At 41.2% G+C, this 12,608-nt stretch overlaps 1 protein-coding gene across 2 annotated transcripts in view; it reads left to right on the top strand.

Moving 5' to 3' along the window:
* Positions 1–12,608, top strand: part of TRANK1 (tetratricopeptide repeat and ankyrin repeat containing 1) — a 55,484-nt gene that overhangs the window by 29,845 nt on the left and 13,031 nt on the right. For both annotated transcript variants that reach the window (XM_074575405.1, XM_074575406.1), the window contains exons 12-18: positions 166–342; positions 1,925–4,804; positions 5,418–5,617; positions 6,095–6,232; positions 9,401–9,538; positions 10,218–10,374; positions 10,958–11,046. In XM_074575405.1, the coding sequence (XP_074431506.1) occupies positions 166–342; positions 1,925–4,804; positions 5,418–5,617; positions 6,095–6,232; positions 9,401–9,538; positions 10,218–10,374; positions 10,958–11,046 (3,779 nt within the window). The remainder of the gene's footprint in view (positions 1–165; positions 343–1,924; positions 4,805–5,417; positions 5,618–6,094; positions 6,233–9,400; positions 9,539–10,217; positions 10,375–10,957; positions 11,047–12,608) is intronic.

Below are 12,608 nucleotides of genomic sequence, written 5' to 3'. Positions count from 1 at the left end.
TCTTAGCCAATAACACTTTAACAGTTACATGTAAAAAGCTGACTAAAAAAAATATGTTGCCTGCTCAGTAACCAGTATGCACCTTCATCTGTTTAGAACTTTCTGTAGTTTGCAGATCTGACGTATCGGATTTAACCCCTGATATTTCCATGTCCTTCACACCAGCTCTGCCAGATGGAACCGGAACCAACTCTGAAACACCACTGCAAATGTGCCTCAAAAAGAATTATTTTGAACTGGTATATTTGCTGCTGACCAAAGGTGCAGATCCTCGAAACGTCTCCGTTGCACAAGGAGATACTCCTTTGCATGCTGCGGTTTCCATCTATTTAAATAACAGAGGTAAGGCTTTGGCGTGCCCTGGCCTAGGGGACACAAGGGGCTCTAGCAAATGTGCACTGGTTGTTTTCAAAGCAACTGGTGAAAACATCCCCGTTTCTTACCTGTCCAGCCTGTTGCCCCTTCTGCTGCTGTCTACTGATGTGATAGCAGCAGGTCAGGATGTTTGACTGTGTCTCAGCCCCAAAGTTTGCAGGCCAGAGGATACGCACCCGTCTTTGTTTAGCTGATGTGTTCTGCTTTGTGGTTGCAGTGGCTGGGACTATGAGGAGAGTCAATGGCAGCTCAAGTGACCAGGGGGAATCAAGCAGTTGTAATGTCTCCATCAGTTACTGTTTTGTGGACGTATTCTTGTTTAATCAAGCTGATTTAGAAAGGAAGGCTCCTCTCTGAAACCCTGTAAAATGTGCACTAGGTGGGAATGAAGTAAACGGGGAGGATCTAGGAAGAAACAAAGGTAAAGGCAGAGCAATGGCAGCAGACGTTGAAGGAAATCCTGCAGTGACATCTGAAGTCCGTTTCCCAGTTTTTGTTCAGTTGTAAATCAAGCAAAGTTTTGTTCAGAGAATTGAGTGAGAGAATTGTAAGGCTTACATTTTTATATAAGAAATTAAGATAAACTATCAAATTAAGCCCCCAAGTCAGGTTTGATTTTAAATTAAGAAAAAATGCATTTTTGAGTTGAAGGATTAAAATAATTAAAAATACTGATTTTATTCATTTTTAAAGCACAAAAATTCTATTTAATACCTTTAGAGAGATTAAAAGCATAGATACTGCCAGTTGTAAATTTTAAATCAAAAGATTAAGAAGTCCAATGCCAATATCTTGTCTTAAGTATTTTTCACTGTGTAGAGTTTTTGAGGTGGAATTTCTTTACAATTATTTTGGTGCGTCACTATTTAACAGTTAGGAAAAGAAATGTTTCGCGTATATTATCTGGTTTAAATCACATATGTTACCTGGATTAAATGTAGAAAGCTGTAGAACATTTCTTTTCTTTTTTTTTTTTTCTACCAGGGGGATATTGGACTAATCTTATTTTGTAGGAAATTGCTTTAGGGACCTCAGATACCAGGAAATAATTGGGATTTGCCACAGATGGTTTTAGTGAACCAAAGTTATCTGCAGCAGATTACTTCAGTGTGGCATATTAAAGTGAACCAAATGACCCCAGATCAGTACCCAGAGCTGCTGCATGCCCAAATGACCAGAGTCACCAGCCTGTCCTGGATAGCAGTCAGGGCTGATGTTGGAACAGGAGCAAATGTGTCTGCACCCAGAGGTTAAAAAAGGCATGAAATTGACTGATGCTACAGGAACAGTTGCAGCACTAGGGACTTCTGAAGCTTTGCTGCTGTTGTATCGTTCTCCCTGAATGTTAGAAAAGCTCATTTTTGAGCCATTTCAAATAAGTGTGTTTTACAAATATGAAATGTAGGTATTTTTTTTTCTTTTGAAAGCAAATTGATTTTCATTTAATAGCTGCAGAAAAAAAAAGTAGTAAAAATTGTTGGCCTACTAAAGTAGCCTTGTAAAGCAAGTGATTTTTTTTTTTTAATTGTATTTGTTCTCTTGCTTTCAGATGCTACTGGTTTAAAGATCCTGAACTATCTACTTGATCTCTTTGCTTCAAGACCTTCTGACTTCCCATATCTTAATCCAAACATACAAGATGAGAATGGAAATACAGTGATGCATGTTGTTTTTCAGAGAGGATTTTCAAAACAGGCTAAGAGAATAATGGAATCAATGGCGAAATTTGATGTTAATTTTAATATAAAAAACAAATCGGGAAGAGACGTGAGGCATAGAATTAAGAAAAATGACCCACTGCTACTTGCCTGGAATAATGCTGCACTGGAGAAAAAGAAGTACCGGCAGGATACAGCAGGGCAGTCGGTTAAAACATCTAAGCCCATTCAGGCCTCTGAGATTTCACAGCCAAAGAGCACAGGGCGTTCTTCGTCTGGGTCCTCATTAAAGGCACCATCTGGCAACGCAGCACATAATGATTTAAAAACTCCTTGTTCTGTAAAGACAAAAAAAGGTCAGTTGGCGAAGCAGGAAACAGAAAGAATAAACAGCCCCTTAACACTGCAGGAAAGTCTAGTGCAGGCAATCACAGCTCTAATTCAGCAATTGAAATTGGGTGACGCTCTGAGAAAGGATCTTCCTCTGGTACAAAAGCCATCTTCAGCCCAGACTAATTTGGAAGAGGGAGGAAATGCGTCCTCACAACCTTGTGGAAGCATAGCTTATCCTGAAAGAAAAGGGGATGGCTGGGAGAAAAAGAAGAGAGCAGGGGAATTCAGTATGGCCCTGCCTAATAGAGAGAAGGAAGAACCAGAGGAAGAGAAGGGGAAGATTCTGGATATTGAGGCATATGTGCAGGAGTTTGATAACATGACCTGGGAAATAGAGTGCGCTCCTGAAATGCTGAAGACGCTGGGCAGCAAAACCGTGCCTCATTATCTGAAAACTAAAACTATAATGGCAATTAAGCAGCTTGGCAATGGGGAATGGACTAGGGGCCTTCGGAAGCCACTAAAACACTTGAAAGCTGATATCCAGCTGTATGAAGCCAAGTTGGACAAAGGTGCAAGAATGCTATGGGAGCTTGCGATTGACTTTTCTCCTCGTTGCAGCGAGAGTGCGGAAAAGATTATGGAGACAGAACAGACAAAAAGTCTTTCAGAAAAATCTGGTAGAGTTTATACGGAAATAATCAGAATTTGGGCCATTGTTCTCGATCACTGCAAGCTGAACCGTGTCTTAGATAATATATGTATTTCCTACAATCGTGGTTTATCCTGCATCTTGAGGAAAAAGCTCAAGGGCATAAACGAAGGGCATCAGAACCACAATCTGTCAACAGAGAAGCGTGTTCCACGTTGTTACGTTGAAGACCTAGAGGCAGAAAAATCCAAAGAACATACCATACCTGAGTATTTCCCTCCAGCCAGTGCAGCAGAATTAGAATACAATATAATGAAATTTCACAGCTTCAGTACTAACATGGCGCTTAACATTATAAATGATGTACATTCTTCTGTTGAATACCCTTTCCGAGTTGGGGAGTTGGAGTACGCAGTAATTGATCTCAATCCAAAGCCCATGGAACCAATCATTTTAATTGGGCGAAGCGGGACAGGGAAGACGACTTGCTGCTTGTATAGGCTTTGGAAGAAATTTTATTCATACTGGGAAAAATCCACCTTGGCAAATGCTCCTCTGCTGGCGAGGCAAACATGGCAGCAAAGACAGTGCAGTGAGGTTGAAAAAGCTAGGTTAGAGGAGGAAGAGAGTGAGCTAAAACAGGACAGTGACGATTCGAGTGAGGAGCAGGTGGACGACGAGCAAGAGCAGGACAGCGAGAATGAAAAGGTTCCCGTGGGCACAGCTAGTGCAGAAACGATTTCATGTCATGACCACGAAGAAGACCAAATGCGTAGTGCAGAAGCATCAAACAGGCTGGAGCACCTGCACCAAATCTTCGTGACAAAAAACCCTGTCTTGTGCCAAGAAGTTCAGAAGAATTTCGTTGAACTTAGCAAGTCTTCCAAGATAACCAGTCACTTCAAGCCGCTGGAGCCAAACGTTCACAAGCTACAAGACATTAAAGATGAAAATTTTCCGCTGTTTGTCACCTCCAAGCAGTTGTTGCTATTACTGGATGCATCCATGCCTGACCCATTCTTTCCGAGAAATGAAGATGGAAGCCTTAAAAGAATCATTGTTGGTTGGAGTCCTCAGGAAGACTTGGTTGTACCAAATTGGCAAGATGAGGATGAAGAAGGTAATGTTGAAGCAGAACATGGTGATCATGAAGGAGCTGCAGATGCATACTCTAGGGAAAGTGATCCTCGGACTTTTGTGACTTATGATGTATTTGCAAATGAAATATGGCCAAAAATGATAAAAGGTAAAAGCTTGTACAATCCAGCACTGGTTTGGAAAGAAATAAAATCATTTCTGAAAGGCTCTTTTGAGGCACTCAGTTGCTTTGGAGGTAAACTTACTGAGGAGCAGTACAAAAAGCTAGGCCGAAAGAGATCACCGAACTTCACAGAAGACAGGAGTGAAATCTATCACCTCTTTTGTCTTTATCAGCAGATACGATCACAGAGAGGTTACTTTGATGAAGAAGATTTGCTGTATAATTTATCTCAAAGGCTCTCAAAGCTCAGGGAGCTGCCATGGTCCATCCATGAGTTTTATGGTGATGAGATACAGGATTTCACCCAAGCTGAGCTAGCACTGTTAATGAAATGCATCAATGACCCTAATGCCATGTTTCTAACTGGTGACACTGCCCAGAGCATAATGAAAGGAGTTGCTTTTCGTTTTAGTGATCTGAGGTCACTGTTTCATTATGCGAGCAAGAACTCCATGAACAAGAAGCAACGTGTTAGAAAACCAAAAAGGATCTATCAGTTGTACCAGAACTACAGGTCCCATTCAGGTAGAGTAACAATTTTATTTATGATCTGAACCTGCGCTCTTCAGATGTCACTAATGATTCGTGTTTTCTACTGACCAATTCAAAGCATCTTTAAGCGGCCTGTTTTTTTAAGAGATCAGATGGTCAGCTTTTTCTGACATGCAAATTTTGTATTTTGACATCTCAACTGGAAAACCAAGAATGAATGTTTTTAAAATTGTAATTTTTTGAACACTCATGCTTACTGCATGTTTTGACTTTATTTGTTTGAAGGAAAACTTAACAAATAATCATACCCATTCCTGTCATCCCGACCCCAAATTGCTAGACTTTGCAGCACTGCTGTGCTGCTTCTGCTCGTCTTATTTGTTTCTCTTTTATGACCTTCATTTTGTGAGGGCTCTGCTGAGCCTTTGTAGCATGCTTTCTCATCTTTACAGGCCCAAAAATGAGGTCCACTCAAAATGGCAGAAGCATACAGTGGACCTTACAGCTTCTCTCTTCTCTGACTAGTGTTTTTGTTATGATATTTCTTGATTTCAAAATTCTAATAAAGTCTTTTAAAAAAGTGTGTTTGCGAAAGAGTATGAGACAGTCATACTGATGTTTAAAATCTCTGTTCTGTTTATTGCAGGTATTCTCCGTTTAGCGTCTGGAGTGGTTGATTTGCTTCAGCATTATTTCCCAGAATCTTTTGATCGGCTACCTAAGGACTGCGGTCTTTTTGATGGACCAAAACCTACAGTCTTGGAGTCCTGCAGTGTCAGTGACTTAGCAATTCTACTGAGGGGCAACAAAAGGAAAACACAACCCATTGAATTTGGAGCACATCAGGTTTGCATTTCTTAGGTATATGGCTTTTTGCAGATTCTTCCATCTCTGTTGCTAAATCATCATTGTATATGGACTGCCCAAAACTTTCTGTTTTAAGCCCCTGTATCTCACTGGTAAATTATGCTTTTTAAACTTAGAAACCTTTATTGTGTTGGTTTCTGTTTCTTCTTAATACACGTCTGGCTCTTCTGTTCTTTTTTGTGTCAGGTGTTGCTTGTCCCATTCCTTTCTGACTCCAAATTTTCTTACACCAGATCTACAAGTGTCTGCACATACCACGCATTTGTTAGTTTTCTAGTGGCAGCTTTGTGACCTTTTTTTGTGGAGTGTGCTGGCATGTCTGTGTTGAATGTTGTCTGGTTTTGAGAAGGCTCTTGCATTATCGTGATGTGTTTGTGTGCTTCCTCTATGCAACTCTTACTTATTTTTTTTGTTTGCTTCTTAAGGTGTTCTTTTTATTGATGTATTTTATGACAGGTGGTATTAGTGGCAAATGAAACTGCAAAGGAGAAGATACCTGAGGAACTTAGTTTAGCACTTGTACTGACAGTTTACGAAGCAAAGGGCCTGGAATTTGATGATGTACTCCTTTACAACTTTTTCACAGACTCAGAGGTATTTAATTCTTATCCATTTTCTGCATTTTCTCTTAAGTCTTGATTTTACATGTGGTCTAATTGGCTTTGCAGCTGGGGAAGGATTCCCTGTTTCCTCTGAAGATGGGTGGTTTCATCACAGTAGAAAACAGGGCTCGTAGGTTTGTGTGTTGAGACAGTCTTCCTTAGTGCTGCGTTTTCCTTCAGGTTGGCTGTTGCGGTTTAAGGGAGAGCCTTGGGGTTCACACAACAGTGCACACACACAAAACACACACATGCTTCTGCATACCAGGACCACTCCACTAGCTTACAGCATGTCCCTCCTGGCTGCTCCCTGCTCAGGTCAGAGCAGTTGGCAGGCGGACACTCCATCACCCTGTCGTACTCTTTACCTTATAATGGAGTTCTGGGTCCCAAAAAAGCAGTATAGACCCCTGCTTTACATCCCACAAAACTGTAAAACAATTATGTTTAGAATCAAATAGTGTGTGTATGTATTTGGAGGGAAGGGAGGAGCATAGTCTGTAGCCATCCACAGCTTAGCTCCAGAAAACTCATTGTGGTCTATGAGGTAGCACAGCAAAAAAATTGCGCTGGACTTGAAATAATTTCTCAGTCCCAGACAAAATGAAACAGAATGATTTTATTTTATTTTTTAATTAAAAGCTTTGTAAACAATGTTTAGAATCCAAAAGCATGTGTGTGTGGTTGGGATCGGGTGGGGAGAAGTAGCCATCCACAGCTTAGCTCCAGAAAACTCATTCTGGTCTAGCTCAGGAGTTGTCAGGAAACTCGGGAAGGTCTCACAGCCTGTAGCAGAGACCATCACCCATAGAATGGCCTCAGATAAAAAAGACTTTCTTTCCTGGAGGTTTTGTGTTTCTTATGTACTCCCTTTCCCCACTTTGTACTCCTCTGGGGAGCTCAGATCCTGTCTCTCCAGGGTTTCCTGTAACTCTAGACGTGGCAGGGGTGGTGTCCTCGAGGTTCCTTGCAAAGAGCTATCAACCACAGCAGCCTCGCTGTTGTTGCTGGAGCATCACTGAGCTCCGCCCCACGCCCTTGCCCCCAGCCAGGCAGTAGGCAGCATCCTTACTGAACAAGAGTTCAGCAGAGACTCAAGAATGCCCACGACCGAGTTCCTCTGCAACAAAACGTCCAGCGTGCACATCTCTGTTGCAGACGCCCTTTGCCTCCAGGCCTCAAAACAGCATCTCAGATGTGGTTTTCAGCAGATGAAAACCACAGATAAACTGGTGGCTCTTCATAGAGGTTAGTGGACATTATGTGGTGAGAGTGGAAGGAAGGAGCTTGAGGTAAATGAGGTTGAATCTGGCTTACTGAGATTTGGGGACAGCACGATACTGGCTGTCATGGTGAATTTCTCAAAGTTGATTTTGGTTTCGGTGATGCAAGTTGTACTTAGAAAAGCAGTGAACCGTTCATTAGAATTTAGCAGAATCAGTTTAATGGAGTTGAGCTGTGTAGAGCATTTTAACTGAGACTAATGTATGTCAGGCCTGGAGAGCTGTTTTCATACAATTCTTCCATTTTCCTGTGAGTCGTGAGTAATTGAGTTGATTTGAGCAGCCAAACGGGGAGGGAAGACAGCAGCTCACCCTGGGGTTTTCTAGTTCTGAAAAGCTGAACCTGTGAACTGTTGTAAACACAACAAATGTGGCTGTGTGCTGTTTGTAATGTGTTGGCTTTTTTTTTATTGGACTTGAAAAGGAGATTTGGAATGAGTCTTGTTTCAAGAAGCAGATTTGAATGAAGAATCAAAAAGGAAAAAACCCAACCCCCCAAACCCCAGCAAGCTGTTGACCAAACTGATACCGGTAGCTGGTTGTCATTCTGTAGTCCATGACAGGCCATCTCTTTGCCTGGGCACTGTGAGGGGGAGAATATATGTCCGTCACAAGCACTGGTGATGACTTGCATACCAAAGATGATGCCCCAAATTTCCCCTGTGTTAATCCACTGCCTCCTCCTGCCGAGGTGAATGATCTGGTCCCTGTTCAGAGAACTGCCTTGTCGGTGCACAAGCCAAAGGACAGCAACCGCTTGCCTCCGTCTGGATCCTCCTTGCTCCAAGTCTCCCCGGTGCTACAGTGACAAGGAGGTTGGTGAGTAGTAGGCCAGCTGGTCTGCAACTCATCGAGCTTGTCAGTCTTGTAGCACCAAGGAGATTTGGCGGCTGCCCATTCTGACCTACAGGCTAAGATGCATCCAACATGTCTTAGATAGCTGATTTTAGCATGACAGTGTTATCCCGCTACCATTTACCTCTCCCCGTGCCCTGGGCTGGCAGGGGCTGCCTGGCCCAGCAGTCAGCACACCCCCACAGTGAGTCTGCCTGCTGCAGTATTGGGGTTTTTAGGATAATCTCTGGCCCTAGGACTAAACCTTGAGCCTCGTCCATGGTGAGGGTAGCCTGATTTCCTCCTTTTCCCCATACATGGGCCATCTGTGGTAGGGGCGTGTCTTCAAGTTTAGCTGACAATTTATAGTCCACCCAAGGAGGTTTTCGTGTTTAGTATCAAATTTACTTATTTGATATATTAGGCGTGGCATATGGTTTGGATTTAGAAACAGCACTATCCTGAAATCACAAGACAAGTATAATGTAATAATGGCAATATACAGCAGAATCACAGTACAAATGTGATTCCCATTAGCGGTCCCTATATGCTCCACCATCGTGATGCTGGGCATCCCCAGTCCCTGGGAAGTAATACGTAGCTTGAAGCCAGCTGAAGCCAGTTGCACTCTTTCAGGTTTTTTTGCTTGTTGATTGGTTTTAACACACTTTGGGTCAAGCCACGTTTTTGCATCCCCGTGTTTTGGTCTGGCTGGCTCAGGAGTATATTACACTCTACTAGCAATTTCAGAGAAAGTTGTTTATTCAGCCTGCTGACTGCCTGGTACAGCCGTGTATCTCGAACAAAGGTTACCTTCCAATACTACTCGTATTGAGATGAAGTTCAACTTTCTTGATGAAAAGTGGTGGTCATTCTTTCCGTTCTTCCCTGAGATAATTTATTTTTTTTCCACCCATCTCCTCTGAGCCTTCTTCAGTTGCGGGCGGGTGTTGGTTGATGACAACATATGACTTAGTTTTTGCATATGTATGTGGGCAGTAGCGGATCACTGCATACAAGTAAACCTCATTCTCTTGACGTTTTAGGCTAGCAAAGAATGGAAGATCATTTCTTCTTATACTCCTGATTCGGACGTGCAAGTAGGAGGCAAATTGTTAATTGAAATGCCTTTAGAGGATGCTACCGGTACGCAGAAAAGAACTTTTAATGTAGAAATGTACAAGGTGAGTTTTTCATAACATTGGGAATAGGAAGGATAAACTAAATTCTTCAATCCTAGAAGAAGGGAAATTTCTGCAAGAAACCCTTTCATCCTGTAGTTCCGTGTTTATTGAGGTTGCTTTATCTTTTTGGTAGTTGTTCACATTTGTATAATGTAGTCTTGATTTTCAAAGAGTTTTTTTACAAATGTAATTTGATAACAAACTATATGTAATAGTATACAGAACAGCGGTGGTTAAAGCAAATAGCAAATCAGATTGTCAATATTTATTATTACTTCAGTCTGCTTTCAGATCACTACCTTAAAATTCAGGAAACTTCTTAGAATCTAGGGAGTCAGATATTTTCAGGATTGTATGGTAAAAAATTAATAATTTGTATGTGCAAGAAGGAAAAAGGACAGTCACATCTGCAGCTGCTGGAATTGCTCTACCAGTAGCTGCATGCAAATTAGCAGGACAATGGCTTATGTGATTGAAAAATCACATATTTATTATTTAGACTTGCTTACTTAAAGATGCTTTCTTATTTGTTATTCATTCTGTATATACTTGCCATTTTCTTATAACTGCAAAGTATGTTTCTTTCTCACAGTTTAGCTCACCTGGCACTTCATTAATTTTATTTTATTTTGGTGTGTTGCCTTTTTTTTGTTTGTTTTTTTGTTTGTTTCTGCTTCAGATGCTGAATGGAGAACTAAAGCAATTGTATACTGCCATTACAAGAGCCAGGGTCAATCTCTGGATTTTCGATGAAGACAGTGATAAACGGGCTCCAGCTTTTAAGTATTTCATCAAAAGAGAATTTGTTCGGGTTGTCAAAGCAGATGAAAAGAAAGGTAAAGTTATCCTAAAACTTTCTTAAAAAAATGTCAAACAGGACAGCCTACTCATGCTTCCTTGCTTTTAGGCTGCGTAATAAAGGTGGTTAAATTTCTTGGTCCCTCTAACAGTTTGCATATTCGTAACTGCCCTTGCAAGTTTCCGTTGATTTCAGCGGGTCTTATTTCTTTTGGCTCTAAAGTTCAGTTGTATATGTTAATACATAACTTCTTTGCTAATTCATTAGTATAATTTTTCCTGCACAGTAATGAAGGCTGTTCACGGAAAACCACCCCAGCTAGAAGAGATTTAAAAAATGAAAGAATTTGATTTCTATAAAGACAGTGGATTTACTCAAAGTTTTGTCCAAAAAACAAGCATGATTTTTAAAGGCCTTTCAAAACCAAACTCAATTTGTTGTTTTTCAGTGCTGATTGAGAGTGATAAAATGTATTTAGCTCATAGTCACCATTACTGGTGTGAGCACAAATCATAAAAGTTTCGAACATTATGAGATGTTGATGCTTAGTTTTGCTACATGGTAAGTGGTTTGTGTGGTTTATCCATTCTAACATAAAATGATTACCCTTAACCTTCTAGACTTAGATGACAGCATGTTTGCCAAAACTTCAACTCCAGAAGAATGGATTGCACAGGGAGACTACTATGCTAAACATCGGTTCTGGGAGGTATGAGGACATATTTATCTGAAAGGAGGATTCTTTTCTATTCTGAAGCCTTTTTTTTAATTTTTTTTATTTTGCATCTATAAAATTATCTGTAAACCTTCAGTTGCTCTGTAGCAGTGTATCTTAGTTTGTGGTTTGTAGCTGTGTAAGTGTCTACAGACTACTTGTAAATGACTTGCAAGAAGTAAACAGGGAGAGCAAGCTTATTGTCTGTAACCTTAATTTCACTACTCAGAAATGTGCAGTCCAATAAGGGAAAAACAAATGAAATGCGGTTGGAAAAAAACAATTGCTAGCAACGACTGGAATTTGTGAATCTAAACCACGTGCTTGACAATGTCATTACACATTACTGTAGGGAAATGAAAACATTTCTTGGAAGTGTATTGATCTGGGTGATGATCTCAGAGGCCTTTTATGGTTTTTTGGACAGTAATTAGGGATGGATAAGAAACACGCATTAAGGAACAGCATGTAAGAACCGAGAGAGCGCTAAGAAAACTGCAGGAAGAGTAGCAAAATAATGGTTTCATTCCCTTACTATTTAAAGAACATGGAGATTTTAGTCTTTTATTTCCTGAATTGATAGTTAATACAATCCAGATATAGGATGACAGTTAATGGAATGTAAGCAAAACACAGCCAGGATGACACCACCCATTAGTTATTCTACAAGGAATTAAGGGATGTGTCTAGATCAACTGCCCTTGTCCTTATGGGTGATTTTAACTTCCCAGACATCAACTGGGAATATCATACAGCAGACACAAACAGGTCCAGGAGATTTCTGTAGCACATTGAAGTTAACTTCTTGGCACAGGTACTAAGGGAGCTGACCAGGAAAGGTGTCTTCCTAGATTTGCTGTTTGTAGACAGAGGGGGACTCATGAGCAAAGTGATAATTGGTGGCTGTCTTTGTCACAGTGACCACGAAGTAGTTGAGTTTCAAATCATTGGTCGTAGGAGAAAAACTGCCAGCAAAACTTTGACCCTGGGTATGGGGAGAGCAGACTTCAGGCTGCTGAAGGAGCTAGTTAGTAAGGTCCCCTGGGAATGTGCTTTTGAAGATCTTGGGGTCTGTGAGTGCTAGTCACTTTATAAGAGCCATCTCTTAAGAGCGCAGGAGCAGGCAATTTGCTCTCTAAAACTTCCTCAAGGGGAGCAGTGGAAGGGGAGGTGCTGATCTCTCTCTGGTCTGGTGACCAGCAATAGGACACAAGGAAACGGAGTGAAGCCGCATCAGGGGAAGTTCAGATCGGACATTAGGAAGAAGTTCTTCACTGAGAGGGTGGTCGGTCACTGGAACAGGCTCTCCAGGGAAGTGGTCACGGCATCAAGCCTGTCAGAGTTCAGGGAGCATCTGGACAACACTCTTAGTCATATGATTTAGTTTTTGGTAGTCTTGCGAGGAGCAGGGAGTTGGACTCAATGATCCTTATGAGTCCCTTCCAACTTGAGATATTCTATGATTCTGGGAAATAAAATTTTGGATACTCTTTTTGATCATGACAGAAGGAAAGCTTCAATTCTTTACTGATAGCAAGCTGTATTTTTTTGTATGG

The sequence above is a fragment of the Larus michahellis genome, chromosome 2 (assembly GCF_964199755.1).
Source record: "Larus michahellis chromosome 2, bLarMic1.1, whole genome shotgun sequence".
NCBI classification, from domain to species: Eukaryota; Metazoa; Chordata; class Aves; order Charadriiformes; family Laridae; genus Larus; species Larus michahellis.
Note: the sequence above shows the minus strand (reverse complement) of the source record. Positions and strands in the feature narration are given on the sequence as shown.